General features: G+C 38.6%; 4 protein-coding genes across 10 annotated transcripts in view; 2 read left to right on the forward strand and 2 right to left on the reverse strand.

The window, feature by feature from the left end:
• Positions 1–8,136, forward strand: part of ttc6 (tetratricopeptide repeat domain 6) — an 84,481-nt gene extending 76,345 nt beyond the window's left edge. For 3 of the 4 annotated variants that reach the window (XM_072689396.1, XM_072689393.1, XM_072689395.1), the window contains exons 31-32: positions 7,650–7,803; positions 7,981–8,136. In XM_072689396.1, coding sequence (XP_072545497.1) covers positions 7,650–7,803; positions 7,981–8,085 — 259 coding nt within the window. In that variant the 3' untranslated portion in view covers positions 8,086–8,136. Of the gene's footprint in view, positions 1–7,649; positions 7,804–7,980 lie in introns of those variants that run through there. The other variant, XR_011980522.1, reaches the window with a different exon arrangement.
• sec23a (Sec23 homolog A, coat complex II component) lies at positions 282–15,613 on the reverse strand. The gene is made up of 20 exons (XM_072689406.1): positions 15,542–15,613; positions 14,214–14,456; positions 14,020–14,077; positions 13,843–13,929; positions 13,511–13,747; positions 13,221–13,300; positions 12,390–12,534; positions 11,999–12,157; positions 10,760–10,875; positions 10,392–10,515; positions 10,210–10,290; positions 10,001–10,090; positions 5,451–5,557; positions 4,644–4,797; positions 4,458–4,535; positions 3,881–4,042; positions 2,699–2,785; positions 1,738–1,893; positions 1,353–1,418; positions 282–1,191 (listed from the first exon to the last, which is right to left on the reverse strand). Exons 2-20 carry the CDS (start codon positions 14,432–14,434, stop codon positions 1,102–1,104), a joined length of 2,298 nt encoding a protein of 765 aa, XP_072545507.1. The 5' UTR covers positions 14,435–14,456; positions 15,542–15,613; the 3' UTR covers positions 282–1,101.
• On the forward strand, positions 6,379–7,254 carry LOC140564197 (adenosine receptor A3). The gene has a single exon (XM_072689415.1). The coding sequence runs from the start codon at positions 6,379–6,381 to the stop codon at positions 7,159–7,161; it is 783 nt and encodes a 260-aa protein (XP_072545516.1). The 3' UTR covers positions 7,162–7,254.
• Positions 15,614–19,960: 4,347 nt separating the features above from the next.
• Positions 19,961–27,661, reverse strand: srp54 (signal recognition particle 54). 4 transcript variants are annotated; one of them, XM_072689410.1, is made up of 17 exons: positions 27,584–27,661; positions 25,104–25,226; positions 24,903–25,004; positions 24,711–24,802; positions 24,538–24,622; positions 23,857–23,961; positions 23,149–23,215; positions 23,008–23,065; positions 22,774–22,924; positions 22,508–22,656; positions 22,309–22,409; positions 22,126–22,212; positions 21,696–21,769; positions 21,474–21,582; positions 21,197–21,367; positions 20,978–21,073; positions 19,961–20,864 (listed from the first exon to the last, which is right to left on the reverse strand). In XM_072689410.1, exons 3-17 carry the CDS (start codon positions 24,978–24,980, stop codon positions 20,773–20,775), a joined length of 1,515 nt encoding a protein of 504 aa, XP_072545511.1. In that variant the 5' UTR covers positions 24,981–25,004; positions 25,104–25,226; positions 27,584–27,661; the 3' UTR covers positions 19,961–20,772. The 4 variants fall into 4 exon arrangements, with proteins under 4 accessions (XP_072545511.1, XP_072545508.1, XP_072545509.1 ...); XM_072689407.1 differs by having other exon boundaries at positions 25,104–25,231; positions 27,579–27,645; XM_072689408.1 differs by having other exon boundaries at positions 27,579–27,640.
• Positions 27,662–27,924: the final 263 nt, after the last annotated feature.

A 27,924-nucleotide genomic window follows, 5' to 3' on the forward strand; every position in this document is an offset into this window, starting at 1 on the left:
CAAAGCACACTAGGCAGCTTTTATTGGATCACTGTGAAACCAGGACACTGCTTCCTGCAGGTTTTTTTCTTTTCTTTTTAAAACTGCGTTTCACTACTGGTTACATCACTGGGAGTTAAGTTCATATGAAGCTTTATGATGAAGACTTCTGTTGAGGTCAGCACAGAGAGAGTAAAGGTCCTGCTGTGCATACCCATCACCAATGTCAAGCAAAAACCTGTGTCTCTAAAATAGCAACTTCACAAGAGAACGACAATAAACTTCTTTACTTTCAATGGACGTTAATGTAAAAAGATTTTATTCCCAGGCATTTTGGAGCATTTCTATTGGTCCATTCATCGTGAAAAATGTTAAGTATGGAGAGTTTTTGTCCAACAGCAATGACATACTGTTTTAACTAAAGACTCAAAAGCAGAGGTGATGCTGTTTTATTAGAAATCATGTAAATAGTTCTATAATACTGTTAAAAATGAGGCATAAATAGCAGAACATTGGATAAAATAAAGCAGCTTTCATATTCCATAAGCCTGCATGTTCATGGCTGGGATTTTTACTCCTGCATCACACAGCGACTATGTTAGAAGTCAGAAAACTGCAAGACAAACTCAGGGAGACTTCAGCTGGGGGCTTGAGGCAGCACTAAAGCATTCACTCCAATTGCACTGCTTCCATATTCTTTCGCCCAACAGCTGTATGTATATTCAATTCTTCCCTCATCTGTTTAATATAAGATTACATCACTGCTGTGAACTGAAACTCCCCAACATAAATAGATCAAAGCCTACTGCCATTAGGTTTTGAATAAAGGACTGACAGTGAAATGATTTAAAAGACAGATTTTGTCCTGTAGCACATATAGTGTTATCTTTTATATTGAATCCACTAGGAGAATCTTATGGGCATTTATTCATTACTGAGCAGAAACATCTCACATTATTATATCTGCACAGAAACCGTCTAGTATGAAGGACTTGGGTTCAATAAACAAGGGGGGGGGGTTGAGGTCAAAGGCCAGTCCTAGTGTAGCTCTCCTGGGGATGTATGGTATATTTTATTGATGCAGGAAAGGTGAAAGGTGCATTAAGTGACCGAGGCAAACTCTTAGGCAGCGCTGGACACCGCTAGCTTCTTCAGATGATCCATGAACACCTGCAAACTCACGTCATCTGTTAGGATAGGCGCTCCAGACTCCTGCACGCATGAACACACACAAACAGAATTATTTTCCCCACTACAAGAGGCACTGGATGCAAGTCCAACAGACATGAGAGCTAATGCAAGATGTTTTTCTAAATAGATGTTTGAGCAGGTGGTAGATTGAGAAACACTAATCATTTGATTGATGCACTCACCTGGCCCCAGGCATACATGTTGTTATGGGTCTGAGAGGGGTTGACCTTAGACAGCAAAAACCGAGCCTGGTGGGGGATAGGAGTGAAAATAAACAAAATCAGTAGCATGCTGGAGGCAAAGCCATGATTTCAGTCTAAGCCCTGAGGCAGATTAAACATGGTCATTAATGCAGAACAGCACAGGCAACTGAATAAGCCATTACACCCTGGCCTGATTAAGGAGAATCCCTCTGATGCTCTTTAAATTACAGCCTCCCTGTAAACTCCTAGAAGGGCACTTTCTCTAAACCACTAGGAGCTCTATGTACTGCCAGCTTTTACATTTCAACAAGGAGCCATTTCCAGAAAGAACAAATAGCCTGGATAAGCAGCATATGCAGCTTACCTGGCTGCCCCCATGCTCAGTGTCAATGTAGCGGGGCATGGGGAAGCGCGAGTGCAGGATCTCCTGAGCATCATCCACTGGAGCCTGCAGTAGATGGCGGAAGTTCTCATACTCAGGCATGTCCTGGTAGCCAGCTTTACGCCACTGAGACACCGTCTGCAAAAAGAAGACACTGTAAATCAGCTCAGGGACTTGAGAGATTATTGAATAGCACAATATTTTAAATTTGTGATACCCAGATTATCATCATTTGGCTTTTTGTTACGTGCCGCTGCCAGGTATGTGTTTTTTTTTGTTTGTTTTTTTTGCTGTTCTCAGCAAGGGGTGCTGTTTGCATGCAAGCTGCTTATGTCTGCACCATTTAAAATCAAGTAACGGCCATAGATCTTGTTTCATCCCACTAGAAATCTCACATCAGATTTAGAATGATGGAGAATGTGACACCGACAGCAGACTTTGTCACACACCTACAGCATGCCAGTGATTTCTGAGACCAGACCGCAGTTCAGATAGCTTTGGATGTTTGTACTAAGAAGATGTGGCCAAAATAAACCCCTACTGTTTAGATGTTTAGCATTTGTAGCCTCACTTTTGCATCCTCCGAAGATCAGTGTCCTCATGGTTAGTTTGTCAAGTCAAGTATATTTTTTATTGCAAATGTGGGGCAGTATGTTCGTGTTTGAACATGACGTTAACAACTTGAAATCAACTCTGAATCGAAAACATTTTCTTAAACATATCACTGTTTTTTTCACGTAATTAACCTTTGCTCTTAAAAAAAAGGTCAAAAGAACACCAGATGCTTCATAATTTATCAGGATAATTCAAGAGACACTAATTGTTTGTATACATTTATAAATATCACAAATTGTAAAAACATTTGTGTAAACTTTATCAACACAAAAAGAGCAACATTTCTGTAGCTGGAAGTTCAGATTTTTGCAGAGAGAAATAAGCTCACCTCTCCATGGTAGATGAGGATCTGGAAGAATGTGTCCATCAGGAGAATTCGGTCTGGCAGAATGCTACTGCTGTCCAACAGCACCGGCTGTCAGCAAAGAAAGAAAAAAAAACTTTATTTAGCATTGCCTTTGACAGATGTTTGTTAATGTTGCAGCTTTAAGAATTCACACTGCCATCTCTGGAGAATGCCAGAGAGGATGATAAAGGGTAAAGCTGTCCATTAAAAGCAAATAAAGTTTAAACTTCTACAGTTTTAATCATTCATACAAACTGTCCTGATGTTGACAGACTGACCCAGGATTGACCCAGCATTCACACAATACTCACACATGACTCTACAGAATATTAAAACTATGAGCAATAGGTCATTAGCAAACTGACATGCCAGTCTGTTCCAGTTTACAGAGAAGAGTGACATTATCTTTAGACACAGATGTGTCTCTCAACCACGATACACATCTATAACATATATATTGGTTTAACCTGGTGTGCAACTTGGGAAACCTGCCATTATTTAGAGTTCATGCTGCCTGGCTCAACTGTGAAAATTACACCACTTCACCAAGAACAGATCCAAGGATAGCAATTATGGCTCCCTCTCCCTCACACACACACACACACACTCCTGAGCTGAGTGTGAAAATAGATGCAATGTTCTATCTCCTGGATACAATCAGTCCATACTAACGGAGACCACTGGTAATTGAGTAATCTGTTTGTTATATGAGTATATGAGCAAAAGTTTGTTATATTATCATAAGGTTTACCAATGATAAAAAACATCATTATAATGGAAACTCCCATAAGTTTACTAATTAAAACACAAGTACAGCCTGTGATAAGAGACAGGACAATAATCTGTAGGGTCATGGGATTTAAGACACATTAATCACCATGACAGTGCATTTTAGACACACCCTACATCTGATGGCACATTCAGTAACACATCCCAAATTATGTCAAATTATAGTTGAAAAATAATAATGAAAACACAAATAAAAACTAAATAAATACAACAATACAAATGAAATCACACAGACATACAGCTGCTGTGCTATTTATAAATATAATGTCATTTTACATAACCAGGATCTACATAAATACCCACATTAAAAAAAAGAACAGGAATAGGAACAGAAAAGAAAAAAAAAAAAAAAAAAAAAAAAAAAGGTAGGTATACCTCTGGGGGGCCGTTGAAGGAGTAGGCGTAGAGGATTGGCTGAATCATGATAAGAGACTGAGTCAGATCCTGTCTCATGAAATGGTGTCTATAGTAGGAGCTCTCATCTGGGCTATTGTTAAACACTTGGAGAAACGGAGACCTCCTCAGATGGAACATGAACTGTCAATTAAAGAAATATTAAATAAATATGTAAACTAATCAATTATATACCATGTGTGCCACCACAGGTTTCAAATAAATCAAACTCGAAGATGACATAAAAGCTGAAGTTACTTTAAAATAAATATACAAAAAAGCCTTGTATTTCCAAAAAGGAGGCAGAGAACTCAGACAATTAAATAAATCAACAGACATTAAAATCATCAAATATTTAAAAGTAAAAAAAAAAACAAACAATAAATGATCTACTGATAAACATAAAGTATTTATATTACTGTATATTTAAATACTGACTACATCTAATTACACTACATTAACAGAAGCTATTAATATAAAATACACATTTATATGGTAGTATAACTTCAGTTGTAATGTCATAGCAGTCACAGCTAAAAGACCAGAGGTCTTCTTTTACCTGGGGATACAGAGAGAAAGTCTCAGAGAAACGGAAAGAGTTGGGGTCATCTTTGTGGTAATCTCCAAATTTCTGACACTGAAACAGAGACAAACATTTAAGAATGAGTCTCAGAATAGAGAGTAATGAGCGTCCAACTATAATATCTATGAGTGTTGTTTTTCATTAGCAATCCAATTGCCTTACCAGGCGAATAAGCTGTCGATCCAGCCAGCGCAGTACATCCGGCCCTTCCTCAGACTCAGCTCTGTAGACGGCCAGACGGGCCATGAGAATAGCAGAGGCCTCCTGATCAAAAGACGCTGCAATGTTCTGAATCTGCGTCTGTGCATCTGCCCAGCTGAAAACAGCACAGAGAATTAACACATCAGAACACACTGACCTTCGCACAAGTGCTTCTGCTTCATCCATCTAAGCTGCATTGATTCTGCCATAAAATATTGTATACAATATCAAGATCAAACCAGAATAATGCAAACTTTGACTAGTTGACTAGTTTAGTCATTTACAGTAGGCCACTTTACTTCAGTAGACAAATATTCTTAATTTGTAATTTGTGCCTCAGTGAAGGTGGGGAATACAACAGTAAGCCTATTAGCAATAAGCACCAAGTATATTAAAGGCTAAAAGGCCAGTAAAGGCTTGTGGGACACTGAGAAACAATGGTGGAGATTAATATTCAAATAAGAACATTTTAATATTATTGGTGCTTCTTTGACTTTCTTTAGTATGCAGATTCATTAGCTGACTAATCTCAAGAGCAGAAGATTGTATATACTTTGTGTGTGTGTATATATATATATATATATATATATATATATATATATATATATATATATATATATATATATATATATATATATATAAAAAATGTGCTTATGTACTTCAGTTCTTTTACTTCATACACTCCCAAAATAAACATGGTTGAAAAGTCTGCATTAGCCAAACGTGTTTTATCACACCTTCACTGAGGACATAGGAAAAAGAACTTACTTCCTGGCAATGGTGGTGACTCTGATGCGTCTCTGTCCACTAGAATGCTGGTACTGAGTCACATACTGTATGGCCCCTCGGCCCCCTTGTGGAATTGGAGCGTTGTGCTGCAAAAACAAAAACATAACTTTAAGGAAAAAGAATTACCTCAAAGAGACCTTGACGGTCAGGGTACTGCAAAATGCAAACGTAGCTGACAACAAAACTAATCCAGACAACCCTTCAAATAAAAGAGACATACGAAACGAAAAACAACTGAATATAATTGGAAAGAAGGCTTAAGCTTAGTGAAGGCAGCACAGCAATAATTAATGATTAAGGCTTAAATCGCTTTAGAGTCATGCTTCTTGCCAATTACCCCAACAGCACTTGGGTGCAGAATGGCTCATTAACTTGGCAGCCATTGGAGGAGAGGATATTAAATCTGAAGCTTCTTGTTTACAGAACAGTACAGTTACTGTAGGTTTCCACAGCTTGTGTCCACAGGATTTGTCCTTCTTATACGTTTCAGTAAAAACCTCCAGTAAAAGGGACAGCACAGGGTCACAAAGCTTTGTCTCTCAAAGCGGCCTCCTCCTTTTTGGGGGAGGCAGGTTTTTTTTGTTTTTGTTTTTTTTTTTGTGGTAGGCTGTGCCGACACACCCCACAGAGATTAGCGTGTAGTGCACTGGATCATCCACTCATGAGGCACAGCATGAGGTCCACACCTGCATAACAACAAGCAGCACGCTCTGGAGCTTTGGGAAATGCTACGCATCACAGGAGAACATGACCCGGCTCTTTCGCAGTCCGAAGTCTCAGTTTCAGACCACGATTCAAGTGTATGATGGGCCAGTCTGGATGTCAATGCAAATTAGCAACCTGTAAATGCCAGCAATCACAGGTTCATGTGAACACAGCAGGAGGGAGTCTTTCCTAGACAGGCAAGATGCAGTGGACAGGAGTGGTGTACGCTGTGCTGATGATCAGCTCCAGCCTCTTTTCTGTGTGTGGAAACTCTGTGCTGCTCCTTGTGTTGCTGCTCAACAGGAACCTGCAGACAGAGACATGGACTTTGACGCTGAGCTTTTGCATGTGTGATCTGGTTCTGGGCCTATCCACCATCCCCTTTGGGGCTCATAACAGCCTGTTCCGGCCACAGGGCTACTCCAGCAGCAGTGCACTATGCCAGGGCAGCGCTTTCTTCTTCTTGATGCTCCAGCTGGCCTCCGTCCACTCCCTAACCTGGGCCACCGTTGACAAGTTCACAGAGATCTGCTTCGCTCTAAACTACGCAAATATCTTCACTGTGCACAGGACTAGAATCATTCTTGGCATCATTTGGATGTACTCGCTCGTGAATGCAGTTCTGCCACTGGTTGGCTTTGGGAACTACAACTACAGCAGCAGCAGGTTCCTCTGCGCTCCCAGCTTCAAGCCTACTTGTACGGGCTTCAACATGCTCTTCATAGTAGTGGGAATCATCGTCCCCATTCTGGCTATGTGCTTTATGTATGGATATATAGTTTATGTAGCAAGGAATCAAGTACGGCGAGGGACGTTTGTTTGCAACGAGCAGCACTGCTATTATGTGCCTGCCAATAATTACTTCAAGAGCTCCATAGTTATGGTGACAACCATAGGTAAGCTGAAGGGATTACCATCCAAAAGCTGCTTTATAGGAAGGGGTTTGATCATTGCCAGTATGCCTTACATTGCCATTTTAGGATGATATCTTCAGTCACAATCATTCTGTCCATACAAATGGGGACATTTTTACATCTTTAAAACAAAGAACAGATTAGCGATCTAATAGCCTTCTCTCCTCACTGCTGTACATCAAGACTGACAAGACCATAAACAATTATTTATATATATATATATATATATATATATATATATATATATATATATATATATATATATATATATATATATATATAAACACACACAGTAGACTTCTCTATCAGTTCTCCTATACAGAAAGCTTGAAAACACACATTAGGCTGGTTCCATCATCTACAGCCCTCATAAACGACAGAGGACACAGGTAAAAGATAACAAGGGCATACATAAATTACAAGCTAGCTAACAAAACAAAGTTATCACACACGCTATGCATACAAGACAGTAATATAATATTCTCCTGCATGTAATCAAATACATCCTGCCCTTAATCATTAACCGAATCATAATCTGTGTGTGCGTGCATGTCCACAGTGTGCCTGCTTATTTGCTGGCTGCCGTACATCACCATCTGCTTCTACGAGACCCTTACTGGGAGAGAGAGTCCTCAGCTTGCCTCCGCCACGGCCACCTGGCTAGTGCTGTTCACCTCCGCCCTCAACCCGTGGATCAACTCTATGACCCAGACGTAAGCACCAGCGGACATTTACAGCCAAATTTAAACCAAAGCAAGTCTGTTTACAAGTCACATGCAAACCTGATGCTACAAATAAAACGCTGCTGCTATGCAGTCAAGGGATAACATAACTGCTGAGTGTGAGTGTGCATGTGGGTGGTTAATCATGACCTTGTTTCATTCTCTCAGGAGGTACAGAGCCGCCTTACGCAGGAGTGTGAAAAAAATCCAACAGGCGTTAGAGCACGCTTGCAAGAAGCCGCTCCCCAGAAACACAACTACACAGACGGGTAGCAAAAGTGCCGGCTGCCCATCTGCAGCGCGCGGTGCACGTCCAGCATCAAAAGAACACAATGAGGCTTTTCACGAGTCTGTGGAGAGTTGAGCATGCCCATTATCGCACCTCTGGCTGACGTGTAAACAACCTGAAGAGAACTCAAAAAATGACTGTTCTACAGAAACAGCTGCCCAAGAAATTAAATGGACCTGATGGGACTGACAAGAGCAAACCTGCCGCGCTGTAATGACATGCACTGTAAACAGACGTGGTCATAAACACGTACAACAACTCCTTCTGGAGCTGATATCAAACACGCAATTTCAGCATTTGGGTTTAATTGTAGATCCACTGTAACAGAACACTGGATGACAAACTTCCAGCTCCATTCTTCGCCTTATGATATTTCTCGTGAGTCTCACGGGTGCATTGCTGACAAGGATCACAGCAAGGATATTCTGTGAGTAGGATGACACTTTCCTTATATATTAGCTTCCTAACATTTAGCAAAACCAGTTGTATATTGAATGATCAAAAATAAAACTATCAGTTCCTTTTAATACATCAGTTCCTTTTGGTCATGTTAACTGGAAAGCAAACTAGCCTTAAATAAATAAAGAAATAAATAAATAAATAAATAAATAAATAAAAAGTAGGAATCTTGGTAAAAAAATCTTTGGTAAAAATTTCTCAGTTTTGTATGTGGATCTCTATAAATACACACTTTGTATGTGTCCAGAAAATAAATGATGCATCAACAGAATCAATTTCACATATCACCTTTTCCACTGGTCTTTTTCCTTGAGAGAATCTGCCCTCTAGTGGATCAGCTAATCCACACTACATCGGACACCTGAAATGATTTCTGCTATTTTCTACTTTCCTCCAGTATCTTACTGTGGCAGTGCTTCATCATCTAATGAGATCATCTTATGATGCAGCACAATAAAAGCAATGATAGAAACAAGGCTTGAGTGCAGCGTCTATGGCTACATTCAAACTGTGCAGGTAACAACGGCCCAAATCTGACCATTGTCTTCATATGTGACACAGATTGATCATTGACACAGCAGTGTGAAGAGCAAAAACAGATCAAATATGACACTTTAAATTTGGATCACGTTCATATGTCATAGTAAAATAAGTATTCGGTACACAGCAGCACACTCGCAGTCTGAACAGAAATTCTTATCAATCTATCTCAATTTATCATCATGACTATTCCCACACATGCAATGTCATCAAAATGATGGTTACTATGGTTACACTGCATATTGTGTCATTCTGCAACACGAATGAGAGAGTATTGCACACTCTAACAGGAAAATAAACAAATGAATAGGTCCCCAAAATCAGGGTTACTGGAATTCACAGATCTTTTAAATAAGGGCATGAGCATTTACATGAGTCTCTTTATCCAGGATGTATGTTTTTTCTGAGCTTGTGTGCTTCTGCAAGCATTCTCCTTCTTCACAGCAAGTAAATGACAGAAATTAAGGTTCTGTTCTCCGTTTGATTGTCTTTCACAGTTACACACAGAACGTCACCATGTTTACTTCTGCCTGTCAGATGTATTGATTGCAGCCATTTTAGTTTTTACTGTTATTTCTCCAACATGTTTTAAAGCAGCGGTTCACTCCGCTAATTCTGACATCATATAAAAATGTCTATAAACAGACGACAGCTGAGATTTGGAGGTGCCTGATGAGTGGAGCATTGTTGTCACATGCAGGTCTGGTCAGCAGTGTGATCTGTTCAGACTAATGTCAGATACAGGCCACATCAAGAGAACAATGTGAATAACCAAATAGAACAATTGAAATCAGCAAATCAGATTTGGGCCACCTTCACTTGCTGTGTAAATGTAGCCTGTGCATCAGGAGAGTTAAACAAACTGCCATAAGAGGAATTAATTATTACATAAATTAGTACCTGATTGACGACTTCAAAGTAAATTGCCAGTGTGGTGTTGGGGTCCAGACCACAAATCTTCCACTGGCAGGTACCACCTGTTCCAATTTCCTGAAACAAATAACAGAGGAAAAAATATTAAGTATTTAATTCCTAAAGTCATCAGGGAAGCAAAAGGAAAAAACGAGACACCATTCACATAAAATGTGCTGAAACCAAGATTAACTTACATTTTCTGATACGCAGGGTCCTTTAGCATTCAGCGAGGTGCATGGACCAATTGCTCCAGAAATCTTAATCTCTCTTGATGTCTGGGGGAAGAAAAAAAAAAAAAAAAAAACACTGGCTTGTACAACGGTTTTAAAAGACAGGATAGCTAAATAACTAAAATGGAGAAATGTAAAGTGCTCACCTTAATCTCTAGAGTTCCTGCAAAGGCCATTTTAAAAGCTCCTTGTACATCCTTGGTGAAAACCCTCTGGAAAGTCTGCTTGAACAGGGATGTGTTGAAGGAGTCTGCCATCACCATGTAACCTCTGAGTTTCCAAGACAGAAGAACAGAGGGGTTATTTCATTCAGATTAACAACACCACAAAGAAACAACACAGATTAATTTCATTGATCAAAATAAGTATTACTTTGGCAACACTAGTGCATAATTTAAATATGACAACTTGGCCAAGCAAACACATAAGTGAGCATCCAACTCTGTAAAGATGTTTACAGGCTGCTATTGCTGAAGAAGTGCAATACCGTCAATGCACATGATGTGGTCCTTACCCTGTATAGTTGGTACAGCACTTCATCTCTGCTAGTCCTGTCTGGTCCAGGGCGCAGGCATAGATGTCAATAATGTGGCCATTGGCTGCTGCCCGACTGGCCAAAGCCTCATAGTGCTACAAGACAATAATGTAATTTCTTTAGTGTACGATTTAACAATTGCAGACTTGAAAGTTCCTAACCTCAGTAAGTTAATATGTCAGCATTATAAAACAGTCATTGCTAATTTTGAGAAACAACAGACTTTACTATCTACCTCCATGAGGAAAAACAGTGCCAAAAAATCTGTTATAACCCCTACAGCCAGAACGTTCCAAAATACTCTCTACTAAGTCTATCATTCACAGTGTTAAGACCAGCAAAAACGTGATCACATAAATGGTTAAAAAAAAAAAAAAAAAAAAAAAAAAAAAAAAGGTTCACATTATAATGTACATTTGGCCAGTTTTCATAAGATATACTGTATACTGTGCATTATTAATAAGAACATTAATAGGGTAATGACTTGTTTTTCTTCATGAACACCTGTTTTTCAATCAATAATATGTCCATTTGTTTTTGCAGCTCAAAATATATACAGTAGGTGGCAATAATGTATTAATATATAGCAGTAATAGCGCAGAATAAATGTAATCAGTGATATACATATTAAACATTACAGCTGATGCTAATATATGATAAGTTAATGATTATAAATGACTACATCTCTGAGTAATTGTTTTCAAGCTTGATTTCTTAGGCATATGTGCCTTTTAGCTAGAATGGCCACATGAAGTCATGTAGGTTGTAGCGTTCTGAATCAAGATTGATGTGACTGTCAAACATGATTTTTTTTTTTACGCATTAATCCAGCCATTTACATACATACACACATACACACACACATTTTTTGGGAGATCTTTTACAAGATCTGTGTCTTACCAAAAATAAATATTTCAAATATTTAAAGAAAAACAAATACCAATTTAGTGACTCAGGTATTCAAGTTATTCGACCCAGCCCTACCATAAACATCTTCCACACCCCTGATATTATCACTCCGTAGAATCACAGCATTAACTACATGAACAGGGTTTAAATTTAAACATCAGGCCAATAGTAATGACAATTTCCCCATTAATGAAACATTAACATATCATCCCTAAGGGGGACACACCCAACAATTGCTGTCTGCTTTTAGTGTTTTTATAGATCACAAATGACAAAAACTAAAAGCAAATGCAAACACATATGACTTACTTTCGTGGCTTTCTTCATGAACTTGGCATTGTCTTTCTCTATATCATGCCATGATCGGATAGGTGTTTTCAGTTCGTCTCCTACAACCATACCTGGGCCCTGGGTGGCTGGACCACCAATGAAGGTCATAATTCGAGCCCCTGTATTTGGGAACGTGCACTATCAAAGGAAAAGAGGTATGTTAAAGGAAGTGGTTGTCAATTTTCACCACAAAACTATAGATGATCAAATCAAATGTGTTATCACTATAAAAACCAATCTTACTAACATATTTTCCCACACCATTTAATGCTGCATTAGGTGTTATAGCTGCTAATGATAGAAAAATATTCTACAATGCTATGTGCACAATACGAAGCTTAAACAGAAAAAATGTATGAAATGAATTTACCTCCAAGAGTCCAACAGCAATGGATAATGCTACTCCTAATGATCTGAGGGGTCGTTTGCCCTGAGTGACAGGCCATGGATCTCTTTGCAGCTCTCCCAAGAGATCAGTCAAATTCATATCAATCTTTTGCACCGGTTGCAGAAATCTAAGTACATAGAATACATCATGTTTCGGTTTTAATTTCTCTACGCAATAACGCTATAAATCTTTAACTGAAACACACAGATGCACAAAGCTAAATCTCAGAAAGCAATTGTAGACTAAGAAGATTAACTACAGTTCAATTGTAGCCTACTGCAGCTGATTAAAAGCTCTGACAAGGGTTAGTCTCTAAAGTCAAAGTTCTTAGAAAGCTTCCAGTCCAAACATCAAGGTTCATCTTAACGGGTACAGTCCCAATTTCCCTTCTCTTTATTTGAACAGCAAGAACTACATGTCAGAGTATGGATATTTACCAGGTTATCAATGTATGCTCCCATAAAGTACATTTGACAATGGCAAGGCTGAGTTTGGCAAGGTTTGTCTAGCTTCTTAGCAGACTAAAACTTACAGTGCACAGCCATGTCACTTAATACAACAGAACTATGCCATATATTGCCTACATGGTTTCCTAAGCTTATATGGGCATCTGCAAATACATGAATAAATAAATTAAACTAAAAATACACCAACACAATTAGTATAAATATCTGACAGGTTTGGGGGGAATCTTCTATCCAAATATTAAAATATTTAACATTTTAGCAACATATGTGAGGATTAGGTGCACTCTAAAAAACAAAATCAACACAGTTTCACCATGATATTGCCATTTTTCACAAGAAAGGGCACCTGTTAGAGGGGGGAGCCTGAGGTTGCTGTGGTCCCCTGCCTGCCTGAGCTGCAGCTGGTTTGGTCAATCCAAGCATCTCCTGCATTCAACAGTAATTCAGAACATTTTAAGCAGGTCAACTCAATAAACCTGCCATTTATAATTGGAGCTAGTGTTTTGAAAAGAGTAATTATAGAAAACACATTTACTTCAATACTGTCATTTTTCAAATTAAAAATACAATTCTGAATCTGTATTTTGCATGTTACAGTTTTACTTCTGACTCACAAAGAATACAACAAGAAATCACCTGCAATTGCTTGGCATTGAGGTCTTTGGTTCCTCTAAAGACGTAGCTTTTGGAAATGCCTTCGCAGCCCAGCTCATGGACCTGGATCATGCGTCCAAATGTGATGAGGCCCACAAGGGCTGTGGGGGGGAGCAGACTCAAAGACATTTGCAGGGATTCCTTTAGAGCTTGTAGGTCTTCATCTTCCATACATGTGTCTACCACATACAGGAAGTTCAGGGGCATCTGGGGACCTCGCTATGGATAAAAAGACATAAATGCAGCTGATGTCTTTTGTTTTGTTTTTTTCAGATTTATATGTATTTAGTAGAAAATTAATTATGCAGCTTTACCTGCACAACATATTCAATGGTAGAAAACTGGGGAAGCAGTTCAGCTGGTTGGTTCACTTCTGATATTCCAGCATAAGTTGGAGGGAACTAAAGATTTAGGACATAGGAAAAATGGCATCAGGAGAAGCTCTAATTTGAAACTGATGAATAATCACTGATAATTATATCAGTTCTTACCTGATTTCTTTGATAACAGAAATTGCAAGCCCACAATTTCGCTCTGTAATCCACCTGACTGATTGACGAAGAAAAGAATGACATGTATGTGTATTTGAAAGAGGGGGACACAGAATTATGCAAAGCAGTTCTCAAAGCTGATAAACAGGTCCTCCATCTACGAACCCATTACGTCAAAAACTTAAGTGACTCACCATAGAGGATTGAGTACCGCTCGGCAGGTGGCCCGGCTACATAGCACTGGTTCATACTGTATTGGGGGGAGGTCTGGACGCTCTTTCAACGGGGTGAAAAGAGAGGCCACAGGGACCACCATGCGTGTGGCCTCCAGTCGACTGGAGGGCCAAACGTTCCAGCTGAAACGCACCCCATCTCGGTCCTCATTCTGCTGAATGAACTCTGGGAAGGTTGTCATGGCACCCTCAAGGATCTATGAGCTGTATATAGAGAATAAAGAGAAATTCAGACAAATTGAGACACGTTCAAGATCAGGATCTGGAAACATGGAAGGTAGCACTACACAGCTGCACTGACTAGCTTCAGTGGCCAAGATATTAGTGGATGATGATGATCATACATGGGCCTATGATCAAATAGGTCTTGTACAAAACGAGCTGTAAAAAAGAGAGCTTATCCAAGATAACAGAGAAGATAAACTAGAGCACCACTTAAATGCCACATGGACAGAAGAACAGAACTTTCAACTATGGACAGATGCCAAGATCATGCTGTATCCGTGGATATATCCGTACAGACAACAGACATTACTGAAAAAAAATATCTCGGTTTCATAAACACTCGTATGATTAATATTATCGTTCATCAAAAAAAAAAGAATAAGTATAGCTAGCTAGCTAACATTTAGGAACAAAAAAAAGTTAGCTAGCTAGCTTACTGTGTTAATAAACAAACTCCATATAGCTACAGCAAAGCAAACTGCGATCACAAGCTTACACACGTAACCCATATTTTTTTATTTATCCTACATAAAAACAGTTAAACAGCTAAATCTGTCTACATAAAGCTAGAATATCCAAGCTTCAGTTTATATAGAAAACTAGTGCTCTAGTTCCTACACAACCAGGTAGTGCTACATAGCTAGCTAGCTAGCTAGCGCTACACTGCCCACAGCGAGCTATGTTGGCTAACGTTAACTTAACATCGAGCTACTCGCGTCTGGCCTCCTTAAACTAGCTAGCTAGCTAAAGATCTGCTCTTAAATAAGGTGACTTCTAGAAATAACCACAAATACAACATCGCCACCACACCCTTCTGTAAGATAGCTTGCTAGCTAGTCCGACAGGATCCGAATAACAGTCACAGTTCTTATTCGCCGACATGCTAGCTGGCTAAAGCAGGCTCGGTCTTCATTGCGTCTACTAAGCCGGCAAACGACCAGTGCTAGCCTTTAAAACAACAAGCAGACCGATTCCTCACTGACGATACTCTTAGCTTTTGTTGGATGACATAATATTGAATTACTTGCTAATCCTAAATCGCCAAAATAGGCAAATATACCCACCTAAAGCCGCTGGTTTCTCTCAGCTTGCTCGCTTCGGTCTCCAAGCTCGCTGGACGGTGTCAAGCGCTGACGTAGCAACGAATATGGCCGAGGTGACACTGCCACGTCGAGTGGGTGTGTTGTTCACAGTGCATCCAGCCTATCTTCGCTGCTGAACAGAAACAGTGATAGGCTAACAAGACCGATATCACAAAGATAGCAACTATCTCTAGCTTAAAAAATAGTGTACAAATAGTCTCATATTATTATTGAAAGTTAGTAATAAATAAAATCTAAACACTAAAACTAAATGATGTATATCTCCAAAATGGAAACTTTATAGGATAAGAAAAAAATTATTTATTAAAAAAAATATTTATTTCAGAGGATTCACTTATTTTTTAGCATTTCTATTAATCCATTAATCATTCGTTTTTGGCAGTTATCGGATTCATATTATGCAATGGAGATACGAGTTTTTTGCATGACAGTATATGGTGATAGGATAGAAAATATCTGGCCCTTAGCAGGTCAGTAAATACAACAGATTCCATCGTGTCATTATTTATTTAACAGAAATGAAGCCAAAATGCAGAAGTAGTGTGTAAACAACCCAACACCCCTCTTACCGCTGCCACAGGAATTAGGAGGGTAAGTTGGAGCCAAGTGCTGCTAATCAAATAGCCTTGATTAATTGATCATCAGCGAGTGTGACCACCTCTATAAAAGCAGAGGTTTTGGAAGCATGCTGGTCTGATGCATTCAGGTGTGTTTGAACACAAAGCCAAGGAGGCAAGCAATTGATCAGCAATGATATTAGAGACGCAATTGTTGCTGCTTGTCAATCTGGGAAGGGTCAGAAGATCATTTCCAAACGATCTGAAATCCACCATTCTACAGTGAGAGAGCTTATCCACCATTGGAAAACATTCATGGCAGTTGCCAATCTTCCCAGGAGTGGATCTACCAGCAAATTTGCTAAGGTTGGACTGTGAATGAGGTTGCTGTGAACTCTGGAGCCACCTCTCAGGCTCTGCAGGCCTCAGTTAGCATGTTGTTAAATGTTAGGTTTGGGTTGATTCTGGCTCACATCTGTGAGTGTGAGTTGGCTGCTGGGCAGGTGTTCTGTGCCTGGGCTGGGCTAGGGAGGAAACTGCCATTTAGTGGTCTGCTCAACTTCATGAAAGGAAATTCATGATTTTGTTAATTGAACAAGCAGCCAGCTAGCTCTAATTAGATTAATGGGAGAGAACTTTAATAAGTTAAGTAAAATACTTGGATGGGCATGTGTATGTAGATTTACTTTATTATAGGTGTGTGATTTTGGTCTACTAACACTGTCTAAAATAAAGGTCCCAGGAGGAAACTTTACATTTGTAACTATCTAATAACTATAATGGCACAATGCTTGAAATGGGCTGTTAGCTCAAGGTTTACATTATCCTTGTATTGCCAGTTCTTCATGGCTGTTCTCTTCAGATACCAGATGTGCAAATGCTACTGTCTAATCAAAGAAAATAAAATGCAATTTAGAGTAGCAGTCACACCTTTATACAGTTAAGCAATTTTGCTAGTACTTTCTAACTGACCTTAGCAGCTTGCTGTCTTTTAAAAATGTGGATAATTGCTAAATTGATCACGCCAAGTTTATTAACCTCACTCAGTATGGTACAGACTCAGCAGTAGTGAATTACACTAGCTCTTGGCTAACATTTTGAATTGAAGTTGGCTAGTTATTGTGCAGTCTTACACTGCGGTCAAATGAGCTTGGTTATTCAGGACTCCTGAGTTTTCTATTGTAGCAACACATTAGTTATTTATTTATTTATTTATTTGTTCTCAATGTTCACTAGCTGCTGCCCAAAGAGCATTGTCTAATCAAATGCATTAGAGAATGACACTAAATCCATAATGAAACTGTGGTTACAGATGGCTATGGACCAGGATGGTGGAAGAAGGAGGCGAATGAAGAGTAAGTAATGTTACACATGCCCGCTACCAAGCCCCATATGTCAGTGGTGGCTCAGCGGTTATTGATGACAGGGTTGTGGGTTTGATACCTGTGCTAGGCAGGCTGCCACTGTTGGGCTGTTGAGCAAGGCCATTTACCCTCTCTGCTGCCCACCGCCTCGGGCATGTGTGCTCACTGTCCACTGTGTTTCACTGGTGTATGTGTTGACTGCACAGATTGGTTAAAGGCAGAATCCAAATTCCTGTCTTAATGTCTCACATGGTAAATACGGTTGTCTTGTCGCCACAGTCATGTACACCCTCTGTACCACCCTTTATTCTGTGGTTTTATCCATCTGGGCAAGAAAATCTTGTCCTTAGAAGGTCCTAAAATTAGATGACTAGCATATGAAATTGTTGGGGTAATGGTTTGAGGTTGTGCACAGATTGTTTCCTTGAATTAATGATGCTGTGTTTAGGACTAATGTGTTTTTGTTGGTTTCAGCATAAATAAAAATGTAGATTTTAAGTGGTTGTGATGGGTCATTTTATTTGTTGGTTAGCAGTCATGGCTTTTAAGGTCTGACATCTCAGTGCCACATCTGGGCCAGGTCATAACTGACATGACCACCTTTTAAATATACTCTGCAGTATATGGGCCATGCCCATTGATTACTTATTTTAGTGCTACATTTTGCTGACTGGGAGATTTTGATTATAAATTCTGAATATAAAGATCACACAAAGCACACCAACATTGATCATTTTGTTCCTTTTAAAGAAATCTCATGAACAATTGATTATATAGCTTTTAACCAGTTATGTATAATAAAGTGGTGAAATTATACAAATCTACTTGTTTGTGTATTTTGGTCAAACCTAAGCATTAACAAACCAAGGTTTATTAATTGGGTTCCAGTCAATAATTGAGCCAGCTGGCTTTTTCCTGTTTTTAAATTGAGGAAGGTTCTAGTTCTATCAAAGACTAGTTTTGGTTTAATCAAAAAGGCTAGTTTCTAGTTAAACAGAGCAAAACTATTTTCTTTTTAAATTGAGTGGTTTCAAATCTAGCATTATGATACTGTGATTTTGTTGTACCAACTGTCAAACATGAACTCTGCTGTATACCAACATATTCTAGACTCCAATGTCAGGCCATCTATCCAACAACTAAAGCTTGGCCAAAATTGGGTGATGCAACAGGACAATGATTCCAAGCACGCCAGCAAATCTACAACAGAATGGTGGAAAGAGTCAAGCTGTTGCAGTGGCTCAGTCAGCCCAGACCTAAACGCAATTTTAAAAATGCTGGGGCGGGACCTTCTAAGAGCAGTGCATACATGAATGCACACAAACCTCAATGAACTGAACATTGTAAAGATGAGTGGGCCTAATTTCCTCTGGAATTACGAGAGAGACAGACTAATACAGAAAACCATTAGTCCATCAACCATTAACTTATTGGTGCTAAAGGTGACTCTACAAGCTATTGATTCATGGGCTGTTTTTCACACATCTTTTCAATTTTGGCTTCATTTTTGTTAAAGACATGGTGGAATCAGTTTTGTGTTCAACTGAGAGATATCAGATGTATTTATGTATGTAGACAATCCCTCTAAATGCTTCAGCTACTTAAAATTGCACTCATTGCTGGCAGAAACACACAAATCTTGTCTAGACCCTGTGCAGAAGAACTTTCAATAGAATCAGGCTGTCAAAAGCAGATAAACATGAACCTATTGACTCCATGGCTAATACCAAGTGTGGGCTAGAGGGGTATGAACCCCCCCCCCCTAGCATTGAGCAGTAGAACTGTGTTCTGTGGAATGACGGTGCTCCAATGCGTTTGGGATGAGTTTGGGTAGTGATTAGCCAACATCCTGACCTCACTAATGCTCTTGATGTTCTGAAATCTATTAGAAAGCCTTCACTGGACAGCAGAAACTGTTACACTAACACAAGCAGGATCATTTTAAAAATATTTTTGATTTAGGAAAGATTTCACAATAATGGGTATCCTAATACTTTTATACAATTATTTGGTGTATGCATTTCCCCTGACTTTTATTTTGATGCACATTAGTCCTGATAATATTGCTCCTTTTAAAATCCTATATTTATGTGCTATTCTTCATTCAGTTTAGAGTTTGTGGTCATATTTTATTGTAAGGGTAATAAAACAAAACAAAGATCAGAAGTACTGATATTTCAATATCTGATCCATTTACCCACCCTTGCTCCTTAAACATGCACACTCTGTCTTAAGGTTTTCTCTGCTTGTTTGACCAAAATACAGATGGCATTTGACATAAGGGGAGTAAAAGCAAAAATAGCTTTTTTTGTTTGCTCTGATAAAAATACTACTAACGCATCTAACAGTCAACAGTTCTTACTACTTTGACCTGTCCACACAACCCATTTATCTTACACCACTGAAATGTTTTGAGAAACCTGATATGGTGCATTAATACAAGCATAAATGAACAACAATTGTTAAAATGTTGCTATATAAATTTATTATAATGTTATGACAAAATATTGCCACTACTGTATTTTTGTCTCAGATACAAAGCCAAAGCTTATCTATGGCAAAGCCAGAGAAAAGGACACACTCACAATAAACCATGATCGCCAAGTTATTCCAACTGTAAGCATCTCAATCACAATTGAGGGGAAAAATAAATCACAGAATCTGCATTTCTTAAATTTGGTTCATACATGGTAAAAGAAACTAAGCCAGTGGCTGGCAATGAACATGTGTGTGGGTGTCTGTCAGTCTGTGGGGTAATCACCAATGCCTGTTCACACAACCGTAGTACTCTCCTGTAAACATTTCATTATTTCGCAAAGTCTAAAAATGACTCATGTAACTACATCCAATTAAAATTTAGACCAGATTCATATACCAACACAACCATTTCAGCACACAAATGCATGCTATCAGTTTCTGAACACACTCATTTGATCTGGCAGAGAAAGAAATAAAACAAACAAAAAAACAAATAAATCAGAAAAACCTGATTAGAGCAACACAGCCTGTTGGCTTTAAATGTAGCTTAACATGTTCAAAACTACATGCTTCTCATTGATCAAACCTTCCAGTAAAACAGTTTAGCCAAGGCTTCTTCAGAAAAAACAGGCTTAATAAATAAATAAGCCTTTGAATATCTTACATAGTTTAATTAATTACTATTTTTTGAAGAAAAAAAAAAAAAAAGAAAAAAAAAACTTCTCCAACCCAGTTTTGCTTCTTAAAAAACCATCAGGTTGTGTTTTCCATCTTTTATTTAAGGCTCTGAAGTTCACATGTTGTTAAATCCCATCATTCCTTTCATGTTGCCAGCAGCCCCTTGCTGAAACTGCCGCATCATTGACTGCAGCCCAGCCATTCCACCTGCATCAACAGAAATAAATAAACATGACCAAAAATGGAAAAACAAATTAAATAAATTGAAGTCTGCTCAAGTTTGACAGACTGCTTATTTAGAGGGTATGAGTGGTGCATACCCATGTGGTGGAGAACTCTGGGGTCCATCATCTTCGCCATCTGCTGGTTCAACTTGGCCATCTGAGACGGGTTGACGTTCTTTGACATGTCCCCTCCTGCAAAGCAAACCAACATCAAGTTAGCATTTTAGACATTATATATATATATATATATATATATATAAAAACAGGTGAAATTACTCATGTTAAACAGACTACATTTGTACTCTACAAACCCACCTTTAAATAAGCCTTTAATGCCACCCATTTTCTTCACCATCTGGGCAAATTTTGTGTACTGTGTGAGCAGCTCCTGCACATCTCTGGTGGCTACTCCAGATCCTCGTGCGACCCTCTGAACCCGGTTTGGCTGTTTACTGAAGAGCTTAGCACCATCTTTGTTGTCCAGTTCTGTATAGAGCAAGTGTTGATTTAACTGCCATACTAAAAACTTTCACAAATCACTGCATTAGAAGAATCATAAGAATAACCCTTTGAAACAGGAAGCCTAGCACACCTTGGTCATTCATGCTGTCCATTATTGTCATGAGTTTCTTTAACCTGGCCATAGATTCCTGTTCATTGCCTTTGCTCATGAAGTCTGTTCCAAAGCCTGGGATCATACCCTAAGGTAAAGAACAATAAGTATGTGCTCATTAGTCATTAGACAGGTTCTCAGCAGAAAACAATTTATAACCATACTTAAAATCTCAGTTATTTCAAGTGTAGCTGCCCATACCATGATCTGTCCAAAGGGTCCCATTTTCATGATGTTCTGGAACTGCTCATACATGTCCCTGAGGGTAAACTGACCTGAAGTGGACAACATGGTATTCAGTGTTAAGCACTGCAACAAGCGATCTTCCAAAAACCTTTTCCATTTTTACATGACCATGTTCCAATCCCTTATTAACAATTAAAGAGGTATATTTTGTAACTGTGACATAAAAAAAATGAGACAAATGAGCTATTTTCTGATTGGGTGTCCTGTATTGCGCTTCACTCAAATAGCACTCCCAGCTCAACCACTCCTGAGAACAATATGCAATATGACATGCCTTTTAAATGTGTATCACAACAACAACATATTGCCATAATGCCTACCTCTATATATAAAAAGCTCTTATGGCTAAAACATTCTAAGGAATGCATCACAGGTTAATTCTTACCATGTTTGAGCTTGTCAATCAGCTCCTCGTTGTCATCAAGCTTAAGTTCATTCACTTTGTCTATCAGTCCTTCAATGTCTCCCATACCTGTAAATTCAACAGCCAAACAATTTAACCTCAATCATTTCTAGGAATTATTAGAGATAATAAAAACAGGATTAAATTGGGTGGGGATGGGCATACCTAGCAGTTTGCTGATGAAGGGCTGAGTTTTAAAAGGCTCAAAGTCATCAATGTGTTCTCCTGTGCCGATGAAAATGATGGGACTCTTTGTGGCAGCAACTCTGTACAAATAATTTTTTTTAGTAATTACAGGCCCTTGTCTAAAAACAAAAGAGGCAAAACGCCAGAGGATCATCTTGAACGTAAAATCTGCACTTACGCACTGAGCGCACCACCGCCCTTAGCATGGCCATCCAGCTTGGTAATAATGACAGAGGCCACATCTACCTTGTCCTTGAAGGCTTTAGCTTGTGCCTCACAAGCCTGACCGATGGATGCATCCATCACATAAACAATGTTGTCGGGTTGCTATAGGACCAATGACAGCACAAATTATACCAAATATAATTGCACACTTTCTGAACTGATTAACTCTTTAGTGGCACCATCATGTCTTAACACCAATGGACTGCATTGTGCACTTACCACAGCATTTGAAACCTGAAGCATTTCTTCAAACAGCGAGTCTTCTTGCTTATGTCTTCCACTGGTGTCAACAATGATGATTTCAAAGTTTTCTGACTTGAATTTTTCCACTCCCTCAGAAGCTATGATGACTGGATCCATCTCTGTGTAACTATATGTAAACACAATATTAAAAATCTAAATATCCACCCTGGAAAGCTCTCAAATGTGCAACAACAGAGTCTTAGACATTACCTTCCATAAAAGGGAATTCTGGCTTTTGTTGCATTTTGCTTCAGCTGATCAAAGGCACCTTATAAAATAAACAACACATTTTAGCTTTGTGACAGACAGACATGCTGTTCCATCAGATGCTGGAGGAGGAATAAATCATACCTGCTCTGAAAGTGTCAGCACAAATCAAACATGTTTTCCATCCTTTTCTTTGGTAGTAGTATGCCAGCTGAAGAAATAGAGGGAAAAATGGATGAAGATTGGATCACACTAGAGATTGCATGACTAGTAATATTTACTAGTGGAGTAGTCGAAATTTCCATAGCAAAAGCAAAAATTCTGAATGGTGCTCTTCTTACTTTTTCCTATTAATGCAGTTTAATGCAGATTGACCAGAGCAAAGAATGTGTTAAATCATATTTAAGAAAACAGCCAAACACAGACTGTGGCCTTTCGTCACTGGGGAAATATTCACTTTTAGAGCACTGTACTGCAAGGTGATGTTATTCCAAAGGGTAGCGTTGGATGGGATTGTGTAGCTTGGCTCATAAAAGTGAATTATGTCTCTAAACCTCTCTCCAGAAACAGCAGATAGTGGTTGAATATCTTTAACAAAAAAGGCTGTGTCGTCTTCTTTCATCCCTGAACGGACGTTTAAAAAACAAAACAAACAAACAAAAAAAAACTAAATTTCCAGTGTGTTCTGTCTTGCTACACATGCATGGACCCACTGTGTCATCTAGTCAATTAGTCTATGCAACCTCTACATCTCACAGAACCCAGAAAGCAATCGGCCAACCTGGGAAAATGATTTTTATGCTTTCTTGACTGGACGGGTACGAGTTTAGTATTCAAATGGTACGGACTTACCTTAGAACACGTAGTGGTTTTCCCGCTGCCCTGAAGACCCACAAACATGATGATGTTGTTTTTTCCCTTTGTGGGTGTCCATGCTTTGACTCCGGGATCTACCAGCTACAAGAAAAAAAAACCTTCACTACAGCTACATTAAAAAGAAGACTTCTGACAAAATTCTCAATGAATCAATTATAATTTCTGTTCAAAATCTTTGACATTTTTTGAAATTATGTTTTAGCAAATTCAGAAGAATTGAGGTCGGGAAATAAAAGATCAACGCTTATGAAATATCTGTTAACAATATCCATATGATATGTGCTATGCAGCTGTGAACGGGCAGCCTAAATTAATAAATACAATAAAACAAATGCAATAAAAAAAAAAAAAAAGAATTTAACATGTTTATATATAAAAATAAAAACTAGGTATTCTCCTATTCAAAAGATAATATGGTATGGTTCACATATCATAATTGCATCAAATGAGGATGTATTATACAATGCAATCTGTTCCATCAATAGTTTTTTCCATGCAAAAAAAACCCCACCAAAGATCAATCATGTGACCATCTAAATAAATAGTTTATATAATGCAACACCATTTCAATCTTAATATAACGCAATATCCTTAACAACAGAGTTTTTAAGTCATGTTCTGTCAAAAAAGGCTAGTATGCTCCAAGAGGACACAAACCTTGACAAGCTCCTTGAAAACAGCATGCTGGATCATCCTTCTCTTATTCAGCCCAGAAGCCATCTCCTCAAGATCAATAGCAGCCCTGAGAACAGGGAATTATGACTAAGCATTTTCACTGATAAGGAAAGTTGTCATCATTATTATACAAAAGCCAAAGGCCTTTAACTTACTTGACATTCTCCCTCAGCTGCTTCACCAATTTGATGTTGACATCAGCTTCCAGTAAGGCAGCACATACTTCTTTAAGCATAGCATTTAAAACCTGGGGGAGATCATTTTACATGATAAGTTCATGAAGTCAAAGTTGCTAAGACAAAGATTATATCAGAAGAGGAATATAATAACTGTTGGACAGTTGTTACCTCCTCGTTGATGATGGTGGCATTGCTGAGAGATCTCAGCGCCGAGGTTATTTTCCTTCCCAAGTCGGCTAACACCATGTTTGCGGTTTAAGAAGAGGCGACCTGTAACATGACAAAAGACACAGTGTTGATCTTCTGCAATGATTATTACATGAATATAGTTACAAGTAATAAGTAATAATACTTTACATATTTACATACGTGTTAGATAAATGCAACCTCTTCGGTAAGGTGGGGGATTCCCCCGTTCAGAGTTCACCTTCTGTTATGTGTGTGGGTGCAAATGACCCGATCAAGCCAGCAAATAAACTGTGATGTTGCCTTCTGTCCTAGGACAAACACAGTCACTTTAACACTGATGTTTAATCAAAAAAAGAAGAAAAAGCAAAGACTTCATAAACAGTGAAACTAATTTTTATATCAGAATGTTAAATTCTGAAAGATCTACACATGTGAATACTAAAAATTTCAAATACAAACACTTGGAGTCTAAGCTAACTTCAACTGGGCCACATTTAAAGCCCTAATGCTTGGGTTTTCAAATAACTGCAGTAGGTACATTCAGTCAATTCTTTAAACTTAGCAGTAGAGGTATTGAAAATGATAATGAACCGTGAGGCTTTTCAAAATATTCTATCACAGCTAAAAGCCCTAGCATTCTGACAACACTATTATAAATGAGAAGTAATTTAAGTTACTCTAACACTACTAAAAGGCAAGTTACTTTACTGTGTTTATTTGTTTTATAGTTACTTATAGTACTACTATATATGTTTTGTATGGGGTTAAGCTGCTGCTGTGGAGTAAATCCTTTAGTAATGAACGTAATACTTCAAAAACATAAAGGTGTTTACAAAGTCAATCACTCAGGAACTGGAGTTCAAAAGCAAAGGAATATACAATACCACTGCATGCATGCAGACATTTTACCCTGATCTTTGTCCTGAAACTAGATACAAAAAACCCCAATTCAACAAATTACACAAATAACATTTCAGTATTACATTTACTTATTTATTGAGCAAAACCACCCAACAATAATTCTTTTGTCAGAAAAATTTGAGCTTGTAGAAGTAGAAGTTCATGTAAAGTCATAATTGAAGCCACTCAAGGTGTGAGTTGATCAAACTCTCCCATTGTTTCAAGAACGTAACTGTGGTTCTTCACAATCAAAGCCTGGTCTTTATCAAACAGGTTTATGCCACTTGTCCAAAAAATGCACTGCAGTCTGCCTAACATTTGCTCAAAACCACATGGATACGCCAGAAGCCAACAGAAAGAATGTCCTGTGCAGATTAATCCACAACAGTACTTCTCGGTTTAAATGAAAAGTGTTATGTTTGGGAGGGACAAACTGCATTTCCACATAAGAACCTCGTCCCAGCATGGAGGAGGCAGGATCATGATCTTTTGGAGCCGTTTTGCTGTATAGGGTCCAGGACGGCTTACTGTTCTTGACAGATCTACGAATTGCACCAGCAAATACTACCAAGGAATATCATGGTATCTGTTTTAAACTGAATGTAAATGTTTCAGAAGGACCTAAACAAAACAGACGATGTATGGAATCCCACCATCATCAGTGAGTTTAAGCTGCAATGGGCCAAAACTCCTCCAACCCATTGCAGGACTGATCACATGCTTGGCTGAAGCTGCTGCTAAAAGAGGGTCACACCAGTTACCGAAAGCAAAGGTTTACACACTTTCCTAAAATATTCAATATCCTATGATATTTAATGTTGATTAATTTTGCTCAAAACTAAATAAACTAAATAAAGAGAACCCAGTCAAACAAATGATTTTTTTTAAAGTTTTGAACTTAATACAAATATGAGGTAGATGTATGCAAAAAAACAGACAACCGTTAAAGGTTCATATACTTCCAAACGGGAATGGATAGTTTACATTCTCTCTCTCAGAGAGTCAGTGATGCCCTGCAGCATTATGCTTTTATGTTCCCATTATTATTATTATTATTATTATTATTAAACAATCAAACAGCAAAATTAAAGGATCCAGCGCCTCCAACACCTAGCTGGCTAGGTCTTTTGCCCTTGTGTTGTCTGTAAATCAACACGAATCAGACACGGTTTCCAGTAAAAGGACCCCAAACAAACAGCTTTTACGCGAGCAAGGCTAGGTTGACGAGACGGCGGAATTATTAAATTAATAATTAAGATTCTTAAAACTTAAGAAGTCTGTCAGTGTGATGTTTAGTAGCACAGCTAGCTAGCAACCCTTATTAATTTAAAATATAGCTAGCTAGCTAACCCTCTTACATTTAGGATCACGGGTCTTCGCTAAATATGTTGTTGTTCGTCGTTCAACGATGACTGAAACACATATGGCTAACGCCAGATTTACGTAATTGTTTTTTTTTTATACGTAAGACTGCATTTAAAGTTAAAGAGAAACAATGCGAATTAATAACTAAACAGATTAAAACATGTGTTTTAACTCGGGTTTGCGGATGGATGTGATTTTCCACGGCTCGTTAGCCTTAACGGTTAGCGTTAACTAGCTGTAGCCTAGACTCGCCAAGACCCGTCCAAAAACAGAAGACGATCCTTATCTCCTTTACACCTCCAAACAAAATACAGATATCTACGATAACACGGTGGTGTTGAAAAGTAAAATGAGTGTTTATGTGAATAAGATCATTAGGGCTTTGCTTACCTTACCTTCGACACAGCTGTTTCGGCAGAAAAGCAGGCAGACGTCACCTAACACACAAAACTCCCATAAAACCTTTCTACTTCCGAGGTAAACGCGGGGTTTTGAACGCTGATCTGGGATCGGTCTTCTCTTCACTCGTGTACTGACTGGAGAAAATAACTGACTCAGAATCAGTAGCTACTGTATGACACATGCCAGCTAATGTACTACAGCGTAAACAAACGTTCAGCTAACAATATTCAAATATTTTACTCTTATTCCGACTAAAAAAGAAGCAAGAACTATGATTAATATTACGCCCCTTTCTCTTCATAATCAACTTATTTATCTAATTAGTGGCAAAGGA

Source organism: Salminus brasiliensis, chromosome 10 (genome assembly GCF_030463535.1).
Source record: "Salminus brasiliensis chromosome 10, fSalBra1.hap2, whole genome shotgun sequence".
Classification (NCBI taxonomy): domain Eukaryota; kingdom Metazoa; phylum Chordata; class Actinopteri; order Characiformes; family Bryconidae; genus Salminus; species Salminus brasiliensis.